Here is a 13,296-nt window from a genome sequence, read left to right as displayed (position 1 = left end):
ACCATTCTGTCAGTCTGTTTCTGGAAGTCCCACAGGATCTTGGTTCCGTCATTCTCCTTTGGAGGTATTTCCACCTTGATCTTGTGGTCTCCCTTTTTAGAACTTGCATTACCCGTTAAAGGTATTTGGCAGTAGCCGCTTTACATTTGCTTGTGGGATACCAAGGTACTTGTAACCATCCTCAATGACTGCTATTGTTCTGTCTGGGAGTGAGACCCCTTCTGTGCGGACTACTTTCCCTCTCTGTCACCACCCGACTACACTTGAAGCTTGAATGACATTCCAGTGTCTGTGCTGTAGATCCCGGTGGTGTGGATCAGTGAGTCGATATTTATCTTTATTTATACAGAGAACCCAATGAGAGCACTTGGGCTCTATTTTTCATAGGTGCCATAGTCCATAAAAAACATTGAAAACAGGTACAGGTGCGTGTGTGTATAAAAGCTTGTTATGAGATTATTAAATTGCAATTGTGTCACCAGTGCATCCAGTTTTGCTTTTCTTTGGAGTGTATTTCATTGATGTAATTTATGTAAAGGGGGTGACTAATGCTGGCCCCATTCCGAGTAACTATCAGTGTTCTTGTTAATTTGGCTGTGGAGGTTCAGGCCTATGCAGAACAGCAATGGGGAGTGTCTTCTTTGTATATGCCACATTTGATGGTCACTTGTAAGTGGATTGCCATTGGCCACAAGGGTGGTTTTCCACAACCTCATCGAGTTTGCAATGAAGGCTCTTAGAGTCCAGTTGATGCTGTACAGCTCCAGATATTCAGTGATTCGTGTGTGGCATTGAGTCATAGGCTCTCTTGTAATCAATCCAAGCAGTGCACAGGTTGGTCTGACGAATTCTGCAGTGACAAGCAACTGTTCGATCTACCAGGAGTTAGTATCCTTGCTGATGCCCTTCTGTGCTGTGCAAATGTATTGATCCATGTGCCCACTTATCTTGGCTGTGGTCATATCATGTAATCACCCTTAATAAAACAGATGCTAGGCTTATTTCTTAAGACTCAATAATGATGTTCAAATCATTTACATATTCACCAATACTTTAAAATTTAATCTTCTGGTCCACTTTCATACATTCAAACTTCATCAGAGAAGTACCACTTAAGAAATGAGAAGAGCACAAAAAAACAAAACAAAAACATTTCCATTATGCAAATTGAAGCATAATTCTGCCTCCACCTCCGATCTCCACCCAGAGGACCTTACCCCACAGACCTCTAGGATGCACCTTCACCCACATGTCCTTCAGGCAACTTTTATTACACTTTCTGTCAGTTGTTGCCTTAGTTCATTTTCTATTAAACGTCATTAAAGGTGATAAAGGTCATTTAAAATTGCTTAGACAGAATCACTTCAAAGAGTTTCCAATACATAATAGTTTGAAATTAACTTAGTGTTGTCTCTGCTCTACTCTGCTTGCGTACGTTAATTAGCAGTTAAAAATATGTTGGTATATATTTGTTGGATAAATATGCTGGTACTACAATCTGATACCTCTTCCATTATGTGCCTGTACTAGCATTATGTGACATTGTTGTGTCAAATAAATGAATGAAATGAATACTGCACAGCTTGCCTGGGATCCAGAATACACATTTCTTCAATACTTTATGAAGATGATAGTGTGATCTACAGTGAATCTCCTCTTTTTAAATGGGTGTGATTGACAAGTGGATTAGCCAATAGGGACGTGCATGCTCCACTGTATCGGAAAAATAAAGGAAAAAAATATCTCAGACTTCTGCAGAATCTATGGTCGAAGCACTGAACTCTGTTAATCTGAGGTGAATTTGATTTATAAATCATACATGACCAATGAGCTCCTTTGTTTCACATGTGTCACAGAAAAAAAACAAACAAATCTGATTACACGATCCTGTTTGATGGGGCTTGAGAGGCAACTGAGGGTGTGGGGACCAGAGAGAAAAATACAGAGATATATCATTCTGGATTTGCCAGGCAACTGCACTGTACAAATAAAATACATTTTGCAACTATTTCTTTTTTGTTAACACAGTGAACATATAATCAAATCACAATAAACAATACTCATTCAAGCACTTCTTATTTTATTTAACCCTTGTGCCTTGTTGAAAAAGTGCATACACTGGGAGTGTTTCATACAAATTGTGTATTTCAACATCAAATTTTCAACATCAACTTTTTTTTTCATGAAGGGGTTCTCTTTAAAATGACATACTGGGATCATAAATCATTATAATTTAGTAACCCCTTAGATGCAAGTTTTTTGTCACATACCAAACAAATAATAGGATTTTTTTTTAACTACCATCATGATCAGTGTGAATGACAAATCAGTCTGGAAAATTAGTGGTAAGACTTTGGTGCATTTTTTGTTTTTGCATTTCACCTTGTTTCTTATATTTCTTGTCATTGTGGCTTGAAATCTTTATTTTTTTTAAATTATGAATAATGAGAGTTCTCTTTTTTTTCCTATCTTTTGACAAGGCATATTTGCTTCCCTCTATTGCACTACATCTACAACTATGAAATTCACCATAATGTGGGTTAAAAGATACAATGTGAACCTTTAGCTTTAAAATTAATGCTTATCCTCAGGATTTTTTTTATTTTTTCTGTCTTTCTCAAGGAACCCAAAATAATTGTTTGTATTGCCTTGTTTACAAATATGCTGTTTTAGACTGATATACCACTGCTGATGTGAATAGACACAGAATGCTGTCTACAAAACTTCTTTCATGGCAATTGAACAACCACAGCCAAAGTTACCACAATAAATATACATTCACATACACAAATTTCCCTTAACAAGGCACAAGAGTTAAGATGGTATTTTTTTCCAAATGTGATTTATGCAGAAAAGACAACAGAGAATACTTTTCCTATACCATATTCACCACGAATGGTGCTTCTTGTTGGTTTTAATAATTACATGATTTTGTGTGCAAAAGTGAGCGTTGAGTAAACTGCTTTGTAAACAAGTTTTTCCAGATTAATCTGATACTTTCTGGTACTAAACAACCTCCTATTTTTTCTTTTAGGCCAAACAATGGCTTGTGAGTCCACATAAAACGATCTTTCTTTCAGGAGATGTTTGATCAGTTGTTTTAAGCTTTACAGAAGGAGATCCTGCTTCATAGTTTAATTGTTGATTGTATGGTTACACCATATATTGAACAAACAAATACTGAACTGACATGACCTATTTGAAAATGTTGTGGAGGAATGTTTTTCCGTTAATGACATTTCCCTCAGAAGAGCTGGATGAATTGTGTGTAAAATCTGGGAGTCCCTGCTGAGACTACAGCCTCCATGACCCGGTTCCAGATAAAGCAGATGAAAATGGATGGATGAACATTTGTGCAAATATAAAAAAAAAAAAAAAATTATTTACATTTTAAAATTGTCTTTCTCCTATAAAAGACCCCTATGTGCCGTGGTGATGCCCAGCCTCTGCTCCTCATCCCCCTCACTGTCGGAGGAGGAGGGCACCTCCTCTCCCAGCCTCCTCAGCTTGGCTCTGTAGTACCTCTTCTTGAGTCTGTAGGCACGCTCCTTCTGTCGGGTGGCTCGTCGCTTCTCTGCCAAAAGCTCATGCTCCTGGGACAGGCTCCTCATGCGGCCCTCCCACTCCAGCAGAGCCATGTTCCTCTGCTGCTCCAGAGGGCTCAGGCCAGCGGCCATGCCCACGTCTGAAGGCTCAGGCTTAGAGGGGGGACGTCCACGCCGACAGGGCCGCTTTGTGGGACAGCCTGATGAAGAGGAGGGAGTGGATTTCAAGTTAAATGCCATATTTACTTTGTTTTTATGCTGAAATGATCACTAGTGACAGGGCCCAAACGACCAGTGGTGCATAGACTGACCAAACACAGGGCAGCATTGTGGATTGGGCAAAACCACATAGATGTTCTATTATTGTAGAAATATGGGCTACTTTTGTGTTTGAAAAGCAGGGAGAAGCGCTTTGTGCATTTGTGGATGGGAAAAATGATTTCTCGCTTTTGACTGACCAGCATGAAGTATTTGTTTGAATAGTAGAAGAAAAACTAAATTCTATCAACTGGGCAAAAACATTTTTTAAGTGAAGACGTTTTGTGCTTAACTTCAGTTCTGGTCAGATTGCCGGTGGACACGGCCTTATATAGCCTTGTTTCCACTGGTACAGTTTGCTTGGGGCCGCTTTGGCTGGAGAGAGTTGCACCAAACAGACCTGCTCTGAGTTGGGTTTCCATGCCCTGAGCATGGCTCAGGGTCCAGGAGCAAGGATCTACTACATGAGATATGAACATCACCCAAACATTACAAAGGTTTTCTTAATAAATAAAATCAAAATCATATTTGAATTATAATCATACGGCCAATTTCAGCAATTAACAATGAATGATGCATGGTGTATGTGAACAAGGCCGGCCTAAATGTAAAGAAAACAGAACTGAATCCACAGATTCCTTCAGACAGGTATAAAGCAGTGTCCATTAGCAATCTGACCAGAACTGAAAAAGCGGGTTGGATGAGCAGCAAATGTCTTCACTCAAAAAACGTTGTGTTTAGTTAATAGAATTTAGTTTTTCTTTTACTATGGAACATACCTGGATAACTGAGAGATTACACAGACAGGTATTTGCCCGAATGTTCCAATCATTGGCTCCAATCGCTTTCAGTAAGTGCTGTTGTGTCACATGATGTGTAAAACTCAATACAGAGGGCTAGACATATCAATCTGGCAAGAGCTAGGTTGACTAATGGCATGATCCCAACAGATTTAAATGATGGAAATGGTCCCATGAAGGTGTATGAGCTTAATGAGAGATATGGAAATGATGATCCTCTTCAATCACAATAATGTGTGTAGTTTTCAATGAAAATCCTAACCCCTGGTAAGCATTTTAAAACACTTTCACTTTAACATAAGTTGTCCTCACATACAAGCTGCTTTACAGTGCATTTTGAGCCTATTCATGATGTACTCTCATTTTACACTTAATAGAAGAAAAGCAGGGTTCACCTGTGGCTGTGATGAAGGTTGCTGTGAAACCAGGGTCTTGTAACTCAGGATTCTGGGAAATGGAGTTCTTGTTGTCCGACCACTCAAGAGACTCTGGAGGAGGATCTTTAACTTCTTCAGGCTGGACACAGAGAAACAGAGACGGTATTACAATTAAAGTGCTACCTTTAATCACTAACATCAAGTATCACTAAATGGGGACAAATCTGAGACTGAACAGGTCTGAATGACAAGCATGAATAATACAAAAAATAACTTGACTTTAACTAAACATTTGCAGTTAAAAATGTCCCATGCAGGCTGACCTGTGGAAGTCCAAGCTTCTGTTTTTCTTCCTCTGGCCAAAATGGTCCTTTAACCTGTGGAATGGGTTGAGAGAAAACCTGAAGCAGTGCCCAAACATTCACAGCTTCAAAAGAAATTATAAAGAGCTTTTGCCTTCATGGTATAAGGGTGAGTGACCACACTGGGTGACTGAAGTCAAAAAAATAATAATAAAACTAAATACAATACAATATGAAAAAGAAAGAAATGGGTTAGATTTATATTTAACATATTTAGTATGTAACACTGGTAAGTGGTGTAATTACCTGATATGACATCTATCGATGTGGATATGTAATATATTTTGCCATAAACAAATATTTATAAAGTCTCTTGATCAATGTACATATCAAAAGAAACCAAAATTTTGTAATGACTACGGTGAGTTAATATACGTTTTTCCTTTTCCCACTCCTTTTCGAGAAATGTGCTTTTCTGTTGTTTGTAATATATGCAGTATGTAAATACTTTACTTTTTTTTCTTGGCACAAACTGGATATTAAACAAATCAATCAACCTGAGACATAAATTATAAAAATACATTTCCTAAAATGTGCTGAAAAATAATGTTTTAAACTTTACCTGAGACATGCAGCCATTTACCTGTCCAGTTGTGTTTATTGAGAGGATATTACCTGCAGAAAGCAGAAGTGAAAAACTAGTTTTATGTGATTAACGTTTTTGTTTTAAATATAAAGATGTACTTATTTGTTAATTTTCAACCCACTTTCACATGGCAGACAAGGTGGGGTGCTGCCTTCATCTCCGGGAGACATTCCAACCTGGGACCTGTACATGGCCTCTGCTGGAAAAGAAGATGAGATTGTTTTATTCATTACAGATATTAAAAAAACTGCACATTCTACTAACTCTCCAGCACACAGTTGATCCAAGTTGGCCCTGTGGTGTCAAATGCTTGTCTCCATGGAAATAGATATAGTTGAAACTAGAAGTTTACATACATTACATAAAAAGACACGTGCACCTTTTTTCTCATTGTTTGACATGAAATCAGATTAAACAAAAATATTTCTATTTGCTGAATGCCAGAATAATGAGATAAATCAGATGTTTACATACAGTAAGATTACGATGCATTAAAACATTTTTTTAACCCCAGATGATGATGCCATGTCTTTGGAAGCCTCTGATAGTTTTACTGACAACATCAGAGTTAATTAGAGAGACACCGGTGGATAAATTTGAAGGCACGCCTGACACACTTCTTTGTGCCGTAACATCATGGGAAAGATATCAGGAAGAGAATTGTGGACTTGCACTAGTCTGGTTCATCCTTGGGTGCAATTTCCAGATGCCTGAAGGTGCCACGTTTGTCTGTTAAAACAATAATATGCAAGTATAAACACCAGCGGTATATCCACCCATCCTACCGCTCAGAAAGGAGACGGGATCCGTGTCCCAGAGATGAACGGGCTTTGCTCCAAAATGTGCATATTAGCCCAAGAACAAGAGCAAAAGACCATGTGAAGAAGATGACTGAAGCTGGTAAGAGTGTGTCATTATCCACAGTGAAAAGAGGACTGTACTGATGGGCTGAAAAGACAGTCTCTAGGAAGAAGCCAATACTTCAAAACAAACAAAAAGCCAGATTACAGTTTGCAAATGTACACAGGAACAAAAACCTTCATTTTTGGAGACATGTCCTGTGTTGGCCATAACGAGCACTGTCACATCTGGAGTAAAAGGGGGGAAGCTTGCAAATCTAAAAGCACCATCCCAACTGTGAAGCACGGGAGTGGAAGCATCATGTTGTGGGGTTGTTTTGTGCAAGAAGGACTGGTGCATTTCAAAAACTAGATGGCATCATGAGGAAAGAACATTATGTGGAAATTATGAAGCTAAATTCAAGACATCAACCACAAAGTTAAAGCTTGGGAGCAAATGGGTCTTCCAAATGGACAATGACCCAAGGTGTACAACCAAACTGGATAACAAAGTCAATGTTTTGGAGCGGCCATCAAAAAGCCCAGGATCTCAATCCTACTGAAAATGTAAGGGCAGACCTGAAAAGGCATGTGCGAGCAAGGTGGCCTACAAACTGTTATACCAGTTCTCTAAGGATGAATGGCCAAAATTCCTGCCAAGTATTGTAAGAAGCTTGTGCAAGGATATCCAAAACGTTTGACCCAAGTCATACAGTTTAAAGGCAATGGTACTAAATACTAATGAAATGTATGTAAACTTCTGACAAACAAATCCTCCTCTCATTATTCTGGCATTGAGCAAATAGAAAAGTTTGTCAGACAGTGAGGAAGAAAAGCATATGTGTCTTTTTATATAGTGGTTCTCCTTCTGGTTTCAACAGTACACTTAGTGCAATACTGTGGATCATAGCGGACAAAGCACTAACAACATTGAGACAAGCAAGTTGCTGACACTTGGATATTTAGTATTCAACTATAATGTAGAACATCATTTTATATTTTGACTAATGACTATGTTGATTTAAAACAGCTTAGTAATAAAAAATAGTGCACTGACTGCTAAACTGCAGAACCGAATGGTCCTGCCTATTTATAATGGCATATCACCGAAGCAAGCAGCAGGTTTTTGTTTAGACATTTTACTGTTGTATAATGGCTTTGTGACAATTTTCAACCCTACATTTATGACCCGGAGAGGTAACTTTTCGAATGATCACAAGTAAAGTTAGAACAGAGAGGGATAGGTGAAACTCAAACATGTATCAATGTAAATACAAACATGAATTAATCTAAATACAACTTTGACTAAGCTATTGATGTGGGAACATTGTTATAGGATGGTTAAAAGATCTTAAGTGTCAGTTTTACACAAGGCAAGGCAAGCTTATCATATAGCATAATTAATTTACAAAGTAATTCAAAATGCTTTACAAAATAAGAAAGACATTAAAATCACAAAACAAAAAAAAATCAGGTATCATAAAATAAAACATTAAAAGAGAAGAGTGCAGAATAAAAATCTTTCAGTCATATGCACAGCTAAACAGAACTGTTTTGAGCCTAAACAATGTCAAAGTAGAGGCCTGTCTCACATCTTCAGGAAGACTGTTCCAGGTTTTAGCTGCATAAAACTGAAATACTGGTTCCCATGTTTTGTCCTGACTCTGGGCACAAGCAGGAGCCTGGTTCCTGAAGTGCTCAAATTTTGAGATGGTTCATATGGCACTAACATGTTGGACATGTACTGTGGTGCTAGGCCATAGAGAGACATGGACACAAGCAGAGCTGCTTTAAAGTTTGTTCTCTGAGTCATGGGAGCCAGTGCAGAGATGTGAACAGAGGGCACATGTGCTCGTACTTCCTGGTTCTAGTCAGAACCTGAGCAGTAGAGTTCTGGATGTACTGCAGCTGTCTTAATGCTTGTTTGGAGAAGCCAGTGAGAAGGCCGTTACAGTAGTCTAACCTACTGGAGACAAATGCATGGATAAGTTTCTCCAAGTCTGGTTTAGTAAACCTTTGATTTTTGCAATGTTTTAAGATGATAAGAAGTAGCAGATGTTTTTGATTTGATGTAGCTGTTAAAATTCAAGTCTGAGTCCATTATTAGCCCTACATTTCTGGCCTGATTTGAAGGTTTTAGAAAGAGAGAGAGACAGGATAGGAGACAGCTGACCTGTTCTTTTTGTTTCTGTGGGCCAAAGATGATGACTTCAGTCTTGTCTGAGTTTAGCAGGAGAAATCCACACACTGATCTGTTCGATTAAATGGCAGAGTGAGTCAAACGGTCCATATTCACCTGCTGCCAGTGAGACATAGATCTCAGCCTATATTCACACTGCAGCCTATATTTGATTTTTTTTTTACCCATATGTGACCTGTCTCTGTGTGAACAGATCAATTCTGATTTTTTCAAATCCGACCCAGGCTGTGTTCGTGGTTGTAAATCTGATATGTATCTGATATAACTGCAGTCTGAAAGCTCATGTTGCATTCATGCGACTTACATACCATTGATAAATGACATTAAAATAGTGTTTTGGCATGCAAGAGTTGAGGAAAGGTGATCACATACAGCAAATGTTCTCCTACTCTTTTGAAGGCTATGAAAAAAGTGTCATTCAAGAGGCTGACATCAGTGTCCCGACAGTGTTCACAGAAAGAATTGCTAAGTTTTCTTTCCCTGGACATGTTGCTGGCTCGTCAGATATTTTGTAAAGAAAAATGTAAAAATAGTTTAAAAGTCTTGGTTTACTTAAAATAAAGTCATAACCAGACAAATTTTCTGGGCACCGGAAGAGGTAAAAGCAGAATGTGTCTCTGGGCCCCTGGTAGTGGATGTAACTGGGCTCAGCTATTGGTGACTTGCATTTGAAGACATTATGACCCTGCTCTCATCACCTTGTCCAATTGTGTTTCTATTTATATGACTAAAAGACTGAAATGTTTTAATCTAACTTATAAAACAGCCAGTCAGAAGTACCTCAGCGGCACATAGATAAAACAAATGTAGGCAGCAGATATTTTGCTACTATATATATATATATATATATATATATATATATATATATATATATATATATATATATATATATAAGCACAAATATATCGGCCTTGGGGCCCGAAGCAGCTGCTTAGTCTGCTAAGAGGCTGGGCCGGCCCTGGGTGACAGCTGTTGTTTATATTGGACTTTTGGCACAAGAACCGAAAAGGACAACCCCGGACAAAAAACAAACTGGATTAAGAGGAAGAAACAAACATTGATGCCTTAAACTTTGGACATTGCTGGATTTGATCTGTACAGCTTGCGTTTGGTTAAAGGACTAAATGTTCAGATGGCGAGAAAAGCACATGTCCCCTGTCTTATAGTGTTGGACTTGTCTCCATCTGAGCAGGACAGCATTGCAGTGAGTAAAACAGGTAAAGTTACAGTGCACCACTTGCATTTATGTGCTGGACACTGACGTGCGTAAAGACGTAGGGCGCTGCTTGTGATGCTGTAGAGCAGATTGTGCTGGTGGACATCCAGAGCATGGATGTATTAGGTCCAGGAAGGTTACAGGTGTGGTTAGCAGTAGCACACACGAGGGAAGTGTGGCAAGATTGATAAAGACCAATAGGCTACATGTTGCAGCTATAACAATGTTCTGTTAAACAATGATATTCACGTTTGGCATAAGCCTTTTTGACTCTGTTACTCTGAATGTGTGCGTGTGCTTATGTCTATGGTGCATATACAGAGTACAAGCACCAACGCTGAACTCAAACTGCAGTGTAATATGATTTTTTGTGGTCTGATTTACATTGTACGCATGATCATCTGCATTCCTTGGAAAATAAATAAATTTAAATATATCCACACACCCTTCCAAAATTATGTTCCTGCGGCTATGAGTATGACCAAGCAAGGATTGCATCTGCACTCTTCAGACGCACGACGTTTTATCACCCTTTTGTCCCCTGTGTTTAAAGTTATGTTTTGTTTCATTCACACATTTTTTCCATACATGTAAATTTCAGCGTTCAAACTGCCTTTATTACAGGTAATCAATGTCAGAGCAACCAGACATGGTTTTTCGAGTGATGCAGAAAAGCCACTGTCTGTGTGAATTTTTCTTGTATGTAAAAAGCCTGCAGTGACTTGATAAACATTAGAAAAGGATTTTGATTCTAATGTTTGTGAAATATCAAATTGCTGTCATTGTTTCGTCTGAGAGGACAAGGAAAGGGGCGTGCCGCTTGTCAACATGTGCCAAGTTGTCATTTCTCAAACTTCTGACAAGCAAGTTGCACGTACATAGCTTTTACCCATCATTACCTTCATAAAGTGTGGAAATAAAAGCTGCTTTTCATTGGTAATTCTAGACAACCTCGTGGCCCTTTAACGTTTATTTACACTGTCAACAAACACACCCCCACGGACCACCACTGTCCCAATTAGAGACATGGCTTATATCACTATCATTTATCGTCCACCTTTAAAATCTCAGAAGCATCCACATGATGGTTTAGTTTAATGTTAGTTGATGCATGTGTCGTTACCTTCCATCAGTTTGCAGACCGCGGCTTTGTGCCCTGCTCCGCCCGCGTGAGAAGTGAGCGCAGCCTCGCCCATCGTCTGGAGTTTGATGAATTTACAACAGGCTCGACATCTGGCGGAATGAATATCATGCACATCCCGCATCAGCCAGTCCCGGTAAATGTCCTTCTCCAGCCACGCATTCTGGAACTTGCATTTTCCGGGCATGTCTAGCTCCAAAGTTAGCCCCGAGCGCTAACGGAGCTCACAGGCCCCGCCCACTTCAAAGTCTTCTACTGTGTTTTGTTGACGGTTGGTGCATTACCGCCACCAAACGGTCAGGAGTGGAACTGAACGTGCCAAATAATAGAAATACTAATCATATGTAAGAAAAAAGTAAATAAAATCAGTATAATTAATCAAATCCTGTGAATCAACTTAATATCTCTCAACACCTTAAAGTGCATATGACACTTTAGATTACTAATTTCTATAAAATACAGTTAACATAAGTGTTTTTAAGATTTTACTAAAATATTGCATAGACCTTTCTAGCTTTGTAATTTTGGAGTAGGTTATAATTTTATTTTCCGGTTGGACACAAGCAGCATAGAAATTATGTTAATTAATCTATTTAGCTTTTAAGAGCTGTTGAGCTGTTATGTAGCCTAAACACTCGTCACCTGTCGCTAATAACAATGGTCCATTTAATATCAGGTAATTTTGAGACCTTATAATAAAGATCATATTTGTGCTAGAGAGTTGTGGAGGCCTAGTTTGAAAGCTTCAAGTCTCTAGTTTTCAGTAAAGAAAACAGCTCATGTCAATCTGTGGTGGAACAAAAAAATATGTGCAGTTCAAGTGCACAACATTTTTCTGTTGTATGCGACAGGCTCGACTCCAGAGGGCCCATTATAGTCAATAAAAAATAGATTACAGTTACATTTGTATATGTTATACAGTCTCTGAAATGTGTTTATTGGAGTATTCGTAGTTATTGAGATAAGTGTTATCGGGTCTGTGATTGCTATTACTACTGCCTTTGTGTGTCTTCATCACTTCCTTCACACCATTTGGAATACTTTTTACATAAATTAAATTCTTTGGAGGTTTTAGGTTAATTCATGATCTCTAATGAAAACATTATATTTTTTTAATAGGCCATTATCATCAAATATATCTTGTAACTAGACAATTTTCTTTTCTATCAATTTTGGTAAGATAAATATCACTTTATTCCATTTAGTCGTTAAATATGATGCATTTATGTTCAAGGCAAGAAGGGTTTGTTTGTGAAAGGAATGCAGTTTAAAGGTAGTTTTATTAGGATTGTAATTGCATTTTAGTAGACCTCCAACCTTCTTGAATACATTAGCAGGAATAAAGTATCAGGGTTTACAATATGATGCTTAATCCATTTGATTTTAAAACATTAATTCAATGTAGCGAAATCTAAAAGTTCAATATCCTTTTTATGATTGGTGATTGGTTTGCTTTCACTTTGTCACCAGTCATCAGTTGATTAATTTCTTTACAAATGGTGTACAAGCCTACTGTTGAGCTCCATGGGCCAATGAAGTTCTTTTTAAAAAAAAAAAATACCAAAAAGAAATATATAAAAAGAAACAAACATACAACAAACAAAAACCGTATTACTTCAAATAAGTTTAGAGTAGTATGTTAAATATCATATGCCTCTTTATTTAGATTTTTGTTTTTTTTAATAATTTTTAGATATAGAAAGTAGCGCATACGTACAACATGAGTAAAATCATATAAAATACATTCTTATTGGGAAAAGAACTGCTTTAAAATCGCAGTGATGCAATAAGACATTTGTTTCGCTAGAGGGCAGTGCTAGATTATAATATTTTGTGTCTTTGCGCGACAATAAACAGAAGCTTGATAATAAAACATGGGTTAACAAGGGATTTGTTAAATTCATATTTGTTAACATTAAACAGTGCCTTCTGTTTTCCCCTGTCGCTTAGTTTTGCGTATTATCAATGTCCT

General features: G+C 38.0%; 1 protein-coding gene across 3 annotated transcripts; it reads right to left on the bottom strand.

Annotated features, from left to right (window-relative positions):
* Window positions 1–1,036: 1,036 nt before the first annotated feature.
* On the bottom strand, window positions 1,037–11,618 carry LOC117373300 (uncharacterized). 3 transcript variants are annotated; one of them, XM_055223225.1, is made up of 6 exons: window positions 11,307–11,563; window positions 6,050–6,127; window positions 5,926–5,957; window positions 5,304–5,357; window positions 4,999–5,119; window positions 1,037–3,745 (listed from the first exon to the last, which is right to left on the bottom strand). In XM_055223225.1, the coding sequence occupies exons 1-6, from the start codon at window positions 11,509–11,511 to the stop codon at window positions 3,408–3,410; spliced, it is 828 nt and encodes a 275-aa protein (XP_055079200.1). In that variant the 5' UTR covers window positions 11,512–11,563; the 3' UTR covers window positions 1,037–3,407. The 3 variants fall into 3 exon arrangements, with proteins under 3 accessions (XP_055079200.1, XP_033825145.1, XP_055079199.1); XM_033969254.2 differs by having other exon boundaries at window positions 1,038–3,745; window positions 5,905–5,957; window positions 11,307–11,618; XM_055223224.1 differs by having other exon boundaries at window positions 1,038–3,745; window positions 5,905–5,957; window positions 6,050–6,124; window positions 11,307–11,618.
* Between the last annotated feature and the right edge of the window lie 1,678 nt (window positions 11,619–13,296).

This window comes from Periophthalmus magnuspinnatus, chromosome 7, assembly GCF_009829125.3.
Source record: "Periophthalmus magnuspinnatus isolate fPerMag1 chromosome 7, fPerMag1.2.pri, whole genome shotgun sequence".
Classification (NCBI taxonomy): Eukaryota; Metazoa; Chordata; class Actinopteri; order Gobiiformes; family Gobiidae; genus Periophthalmus; species Periophthalmus magnuspinnatus.
This window is presented reverse-complemented; position numbering and strand designations above follow the sequence as displayed.

What these genes read in the sequence shown, in the direction of transcription:
- LOC117373300 (XM_033969254.2), bottom strand. Translation starts at nt 11,511, where the DNA reads ATGCCCGGAAAATGCAAGTTCCAGAATGCGTGGCTGGAGAAGGACATT. An exon ending in AGAAGCTTGGACTTCCACAG is followed by an intron (nt 5,120 to 5,303) that starts GTCAGCCTGCAT and finishes CTCTGTGTCCAG; the next exon opens with CCTGAAGAAGTTAAAGATCC. An exon ending in AACCTTCATCACAGCCACAG is followed by an intron (nt 3,746 to 4,998) that starts GTGAACCCTGCT and finishes CCTCTTCATCAG; the next exon opens with GCTGTCCCACAAAGCGGCCC.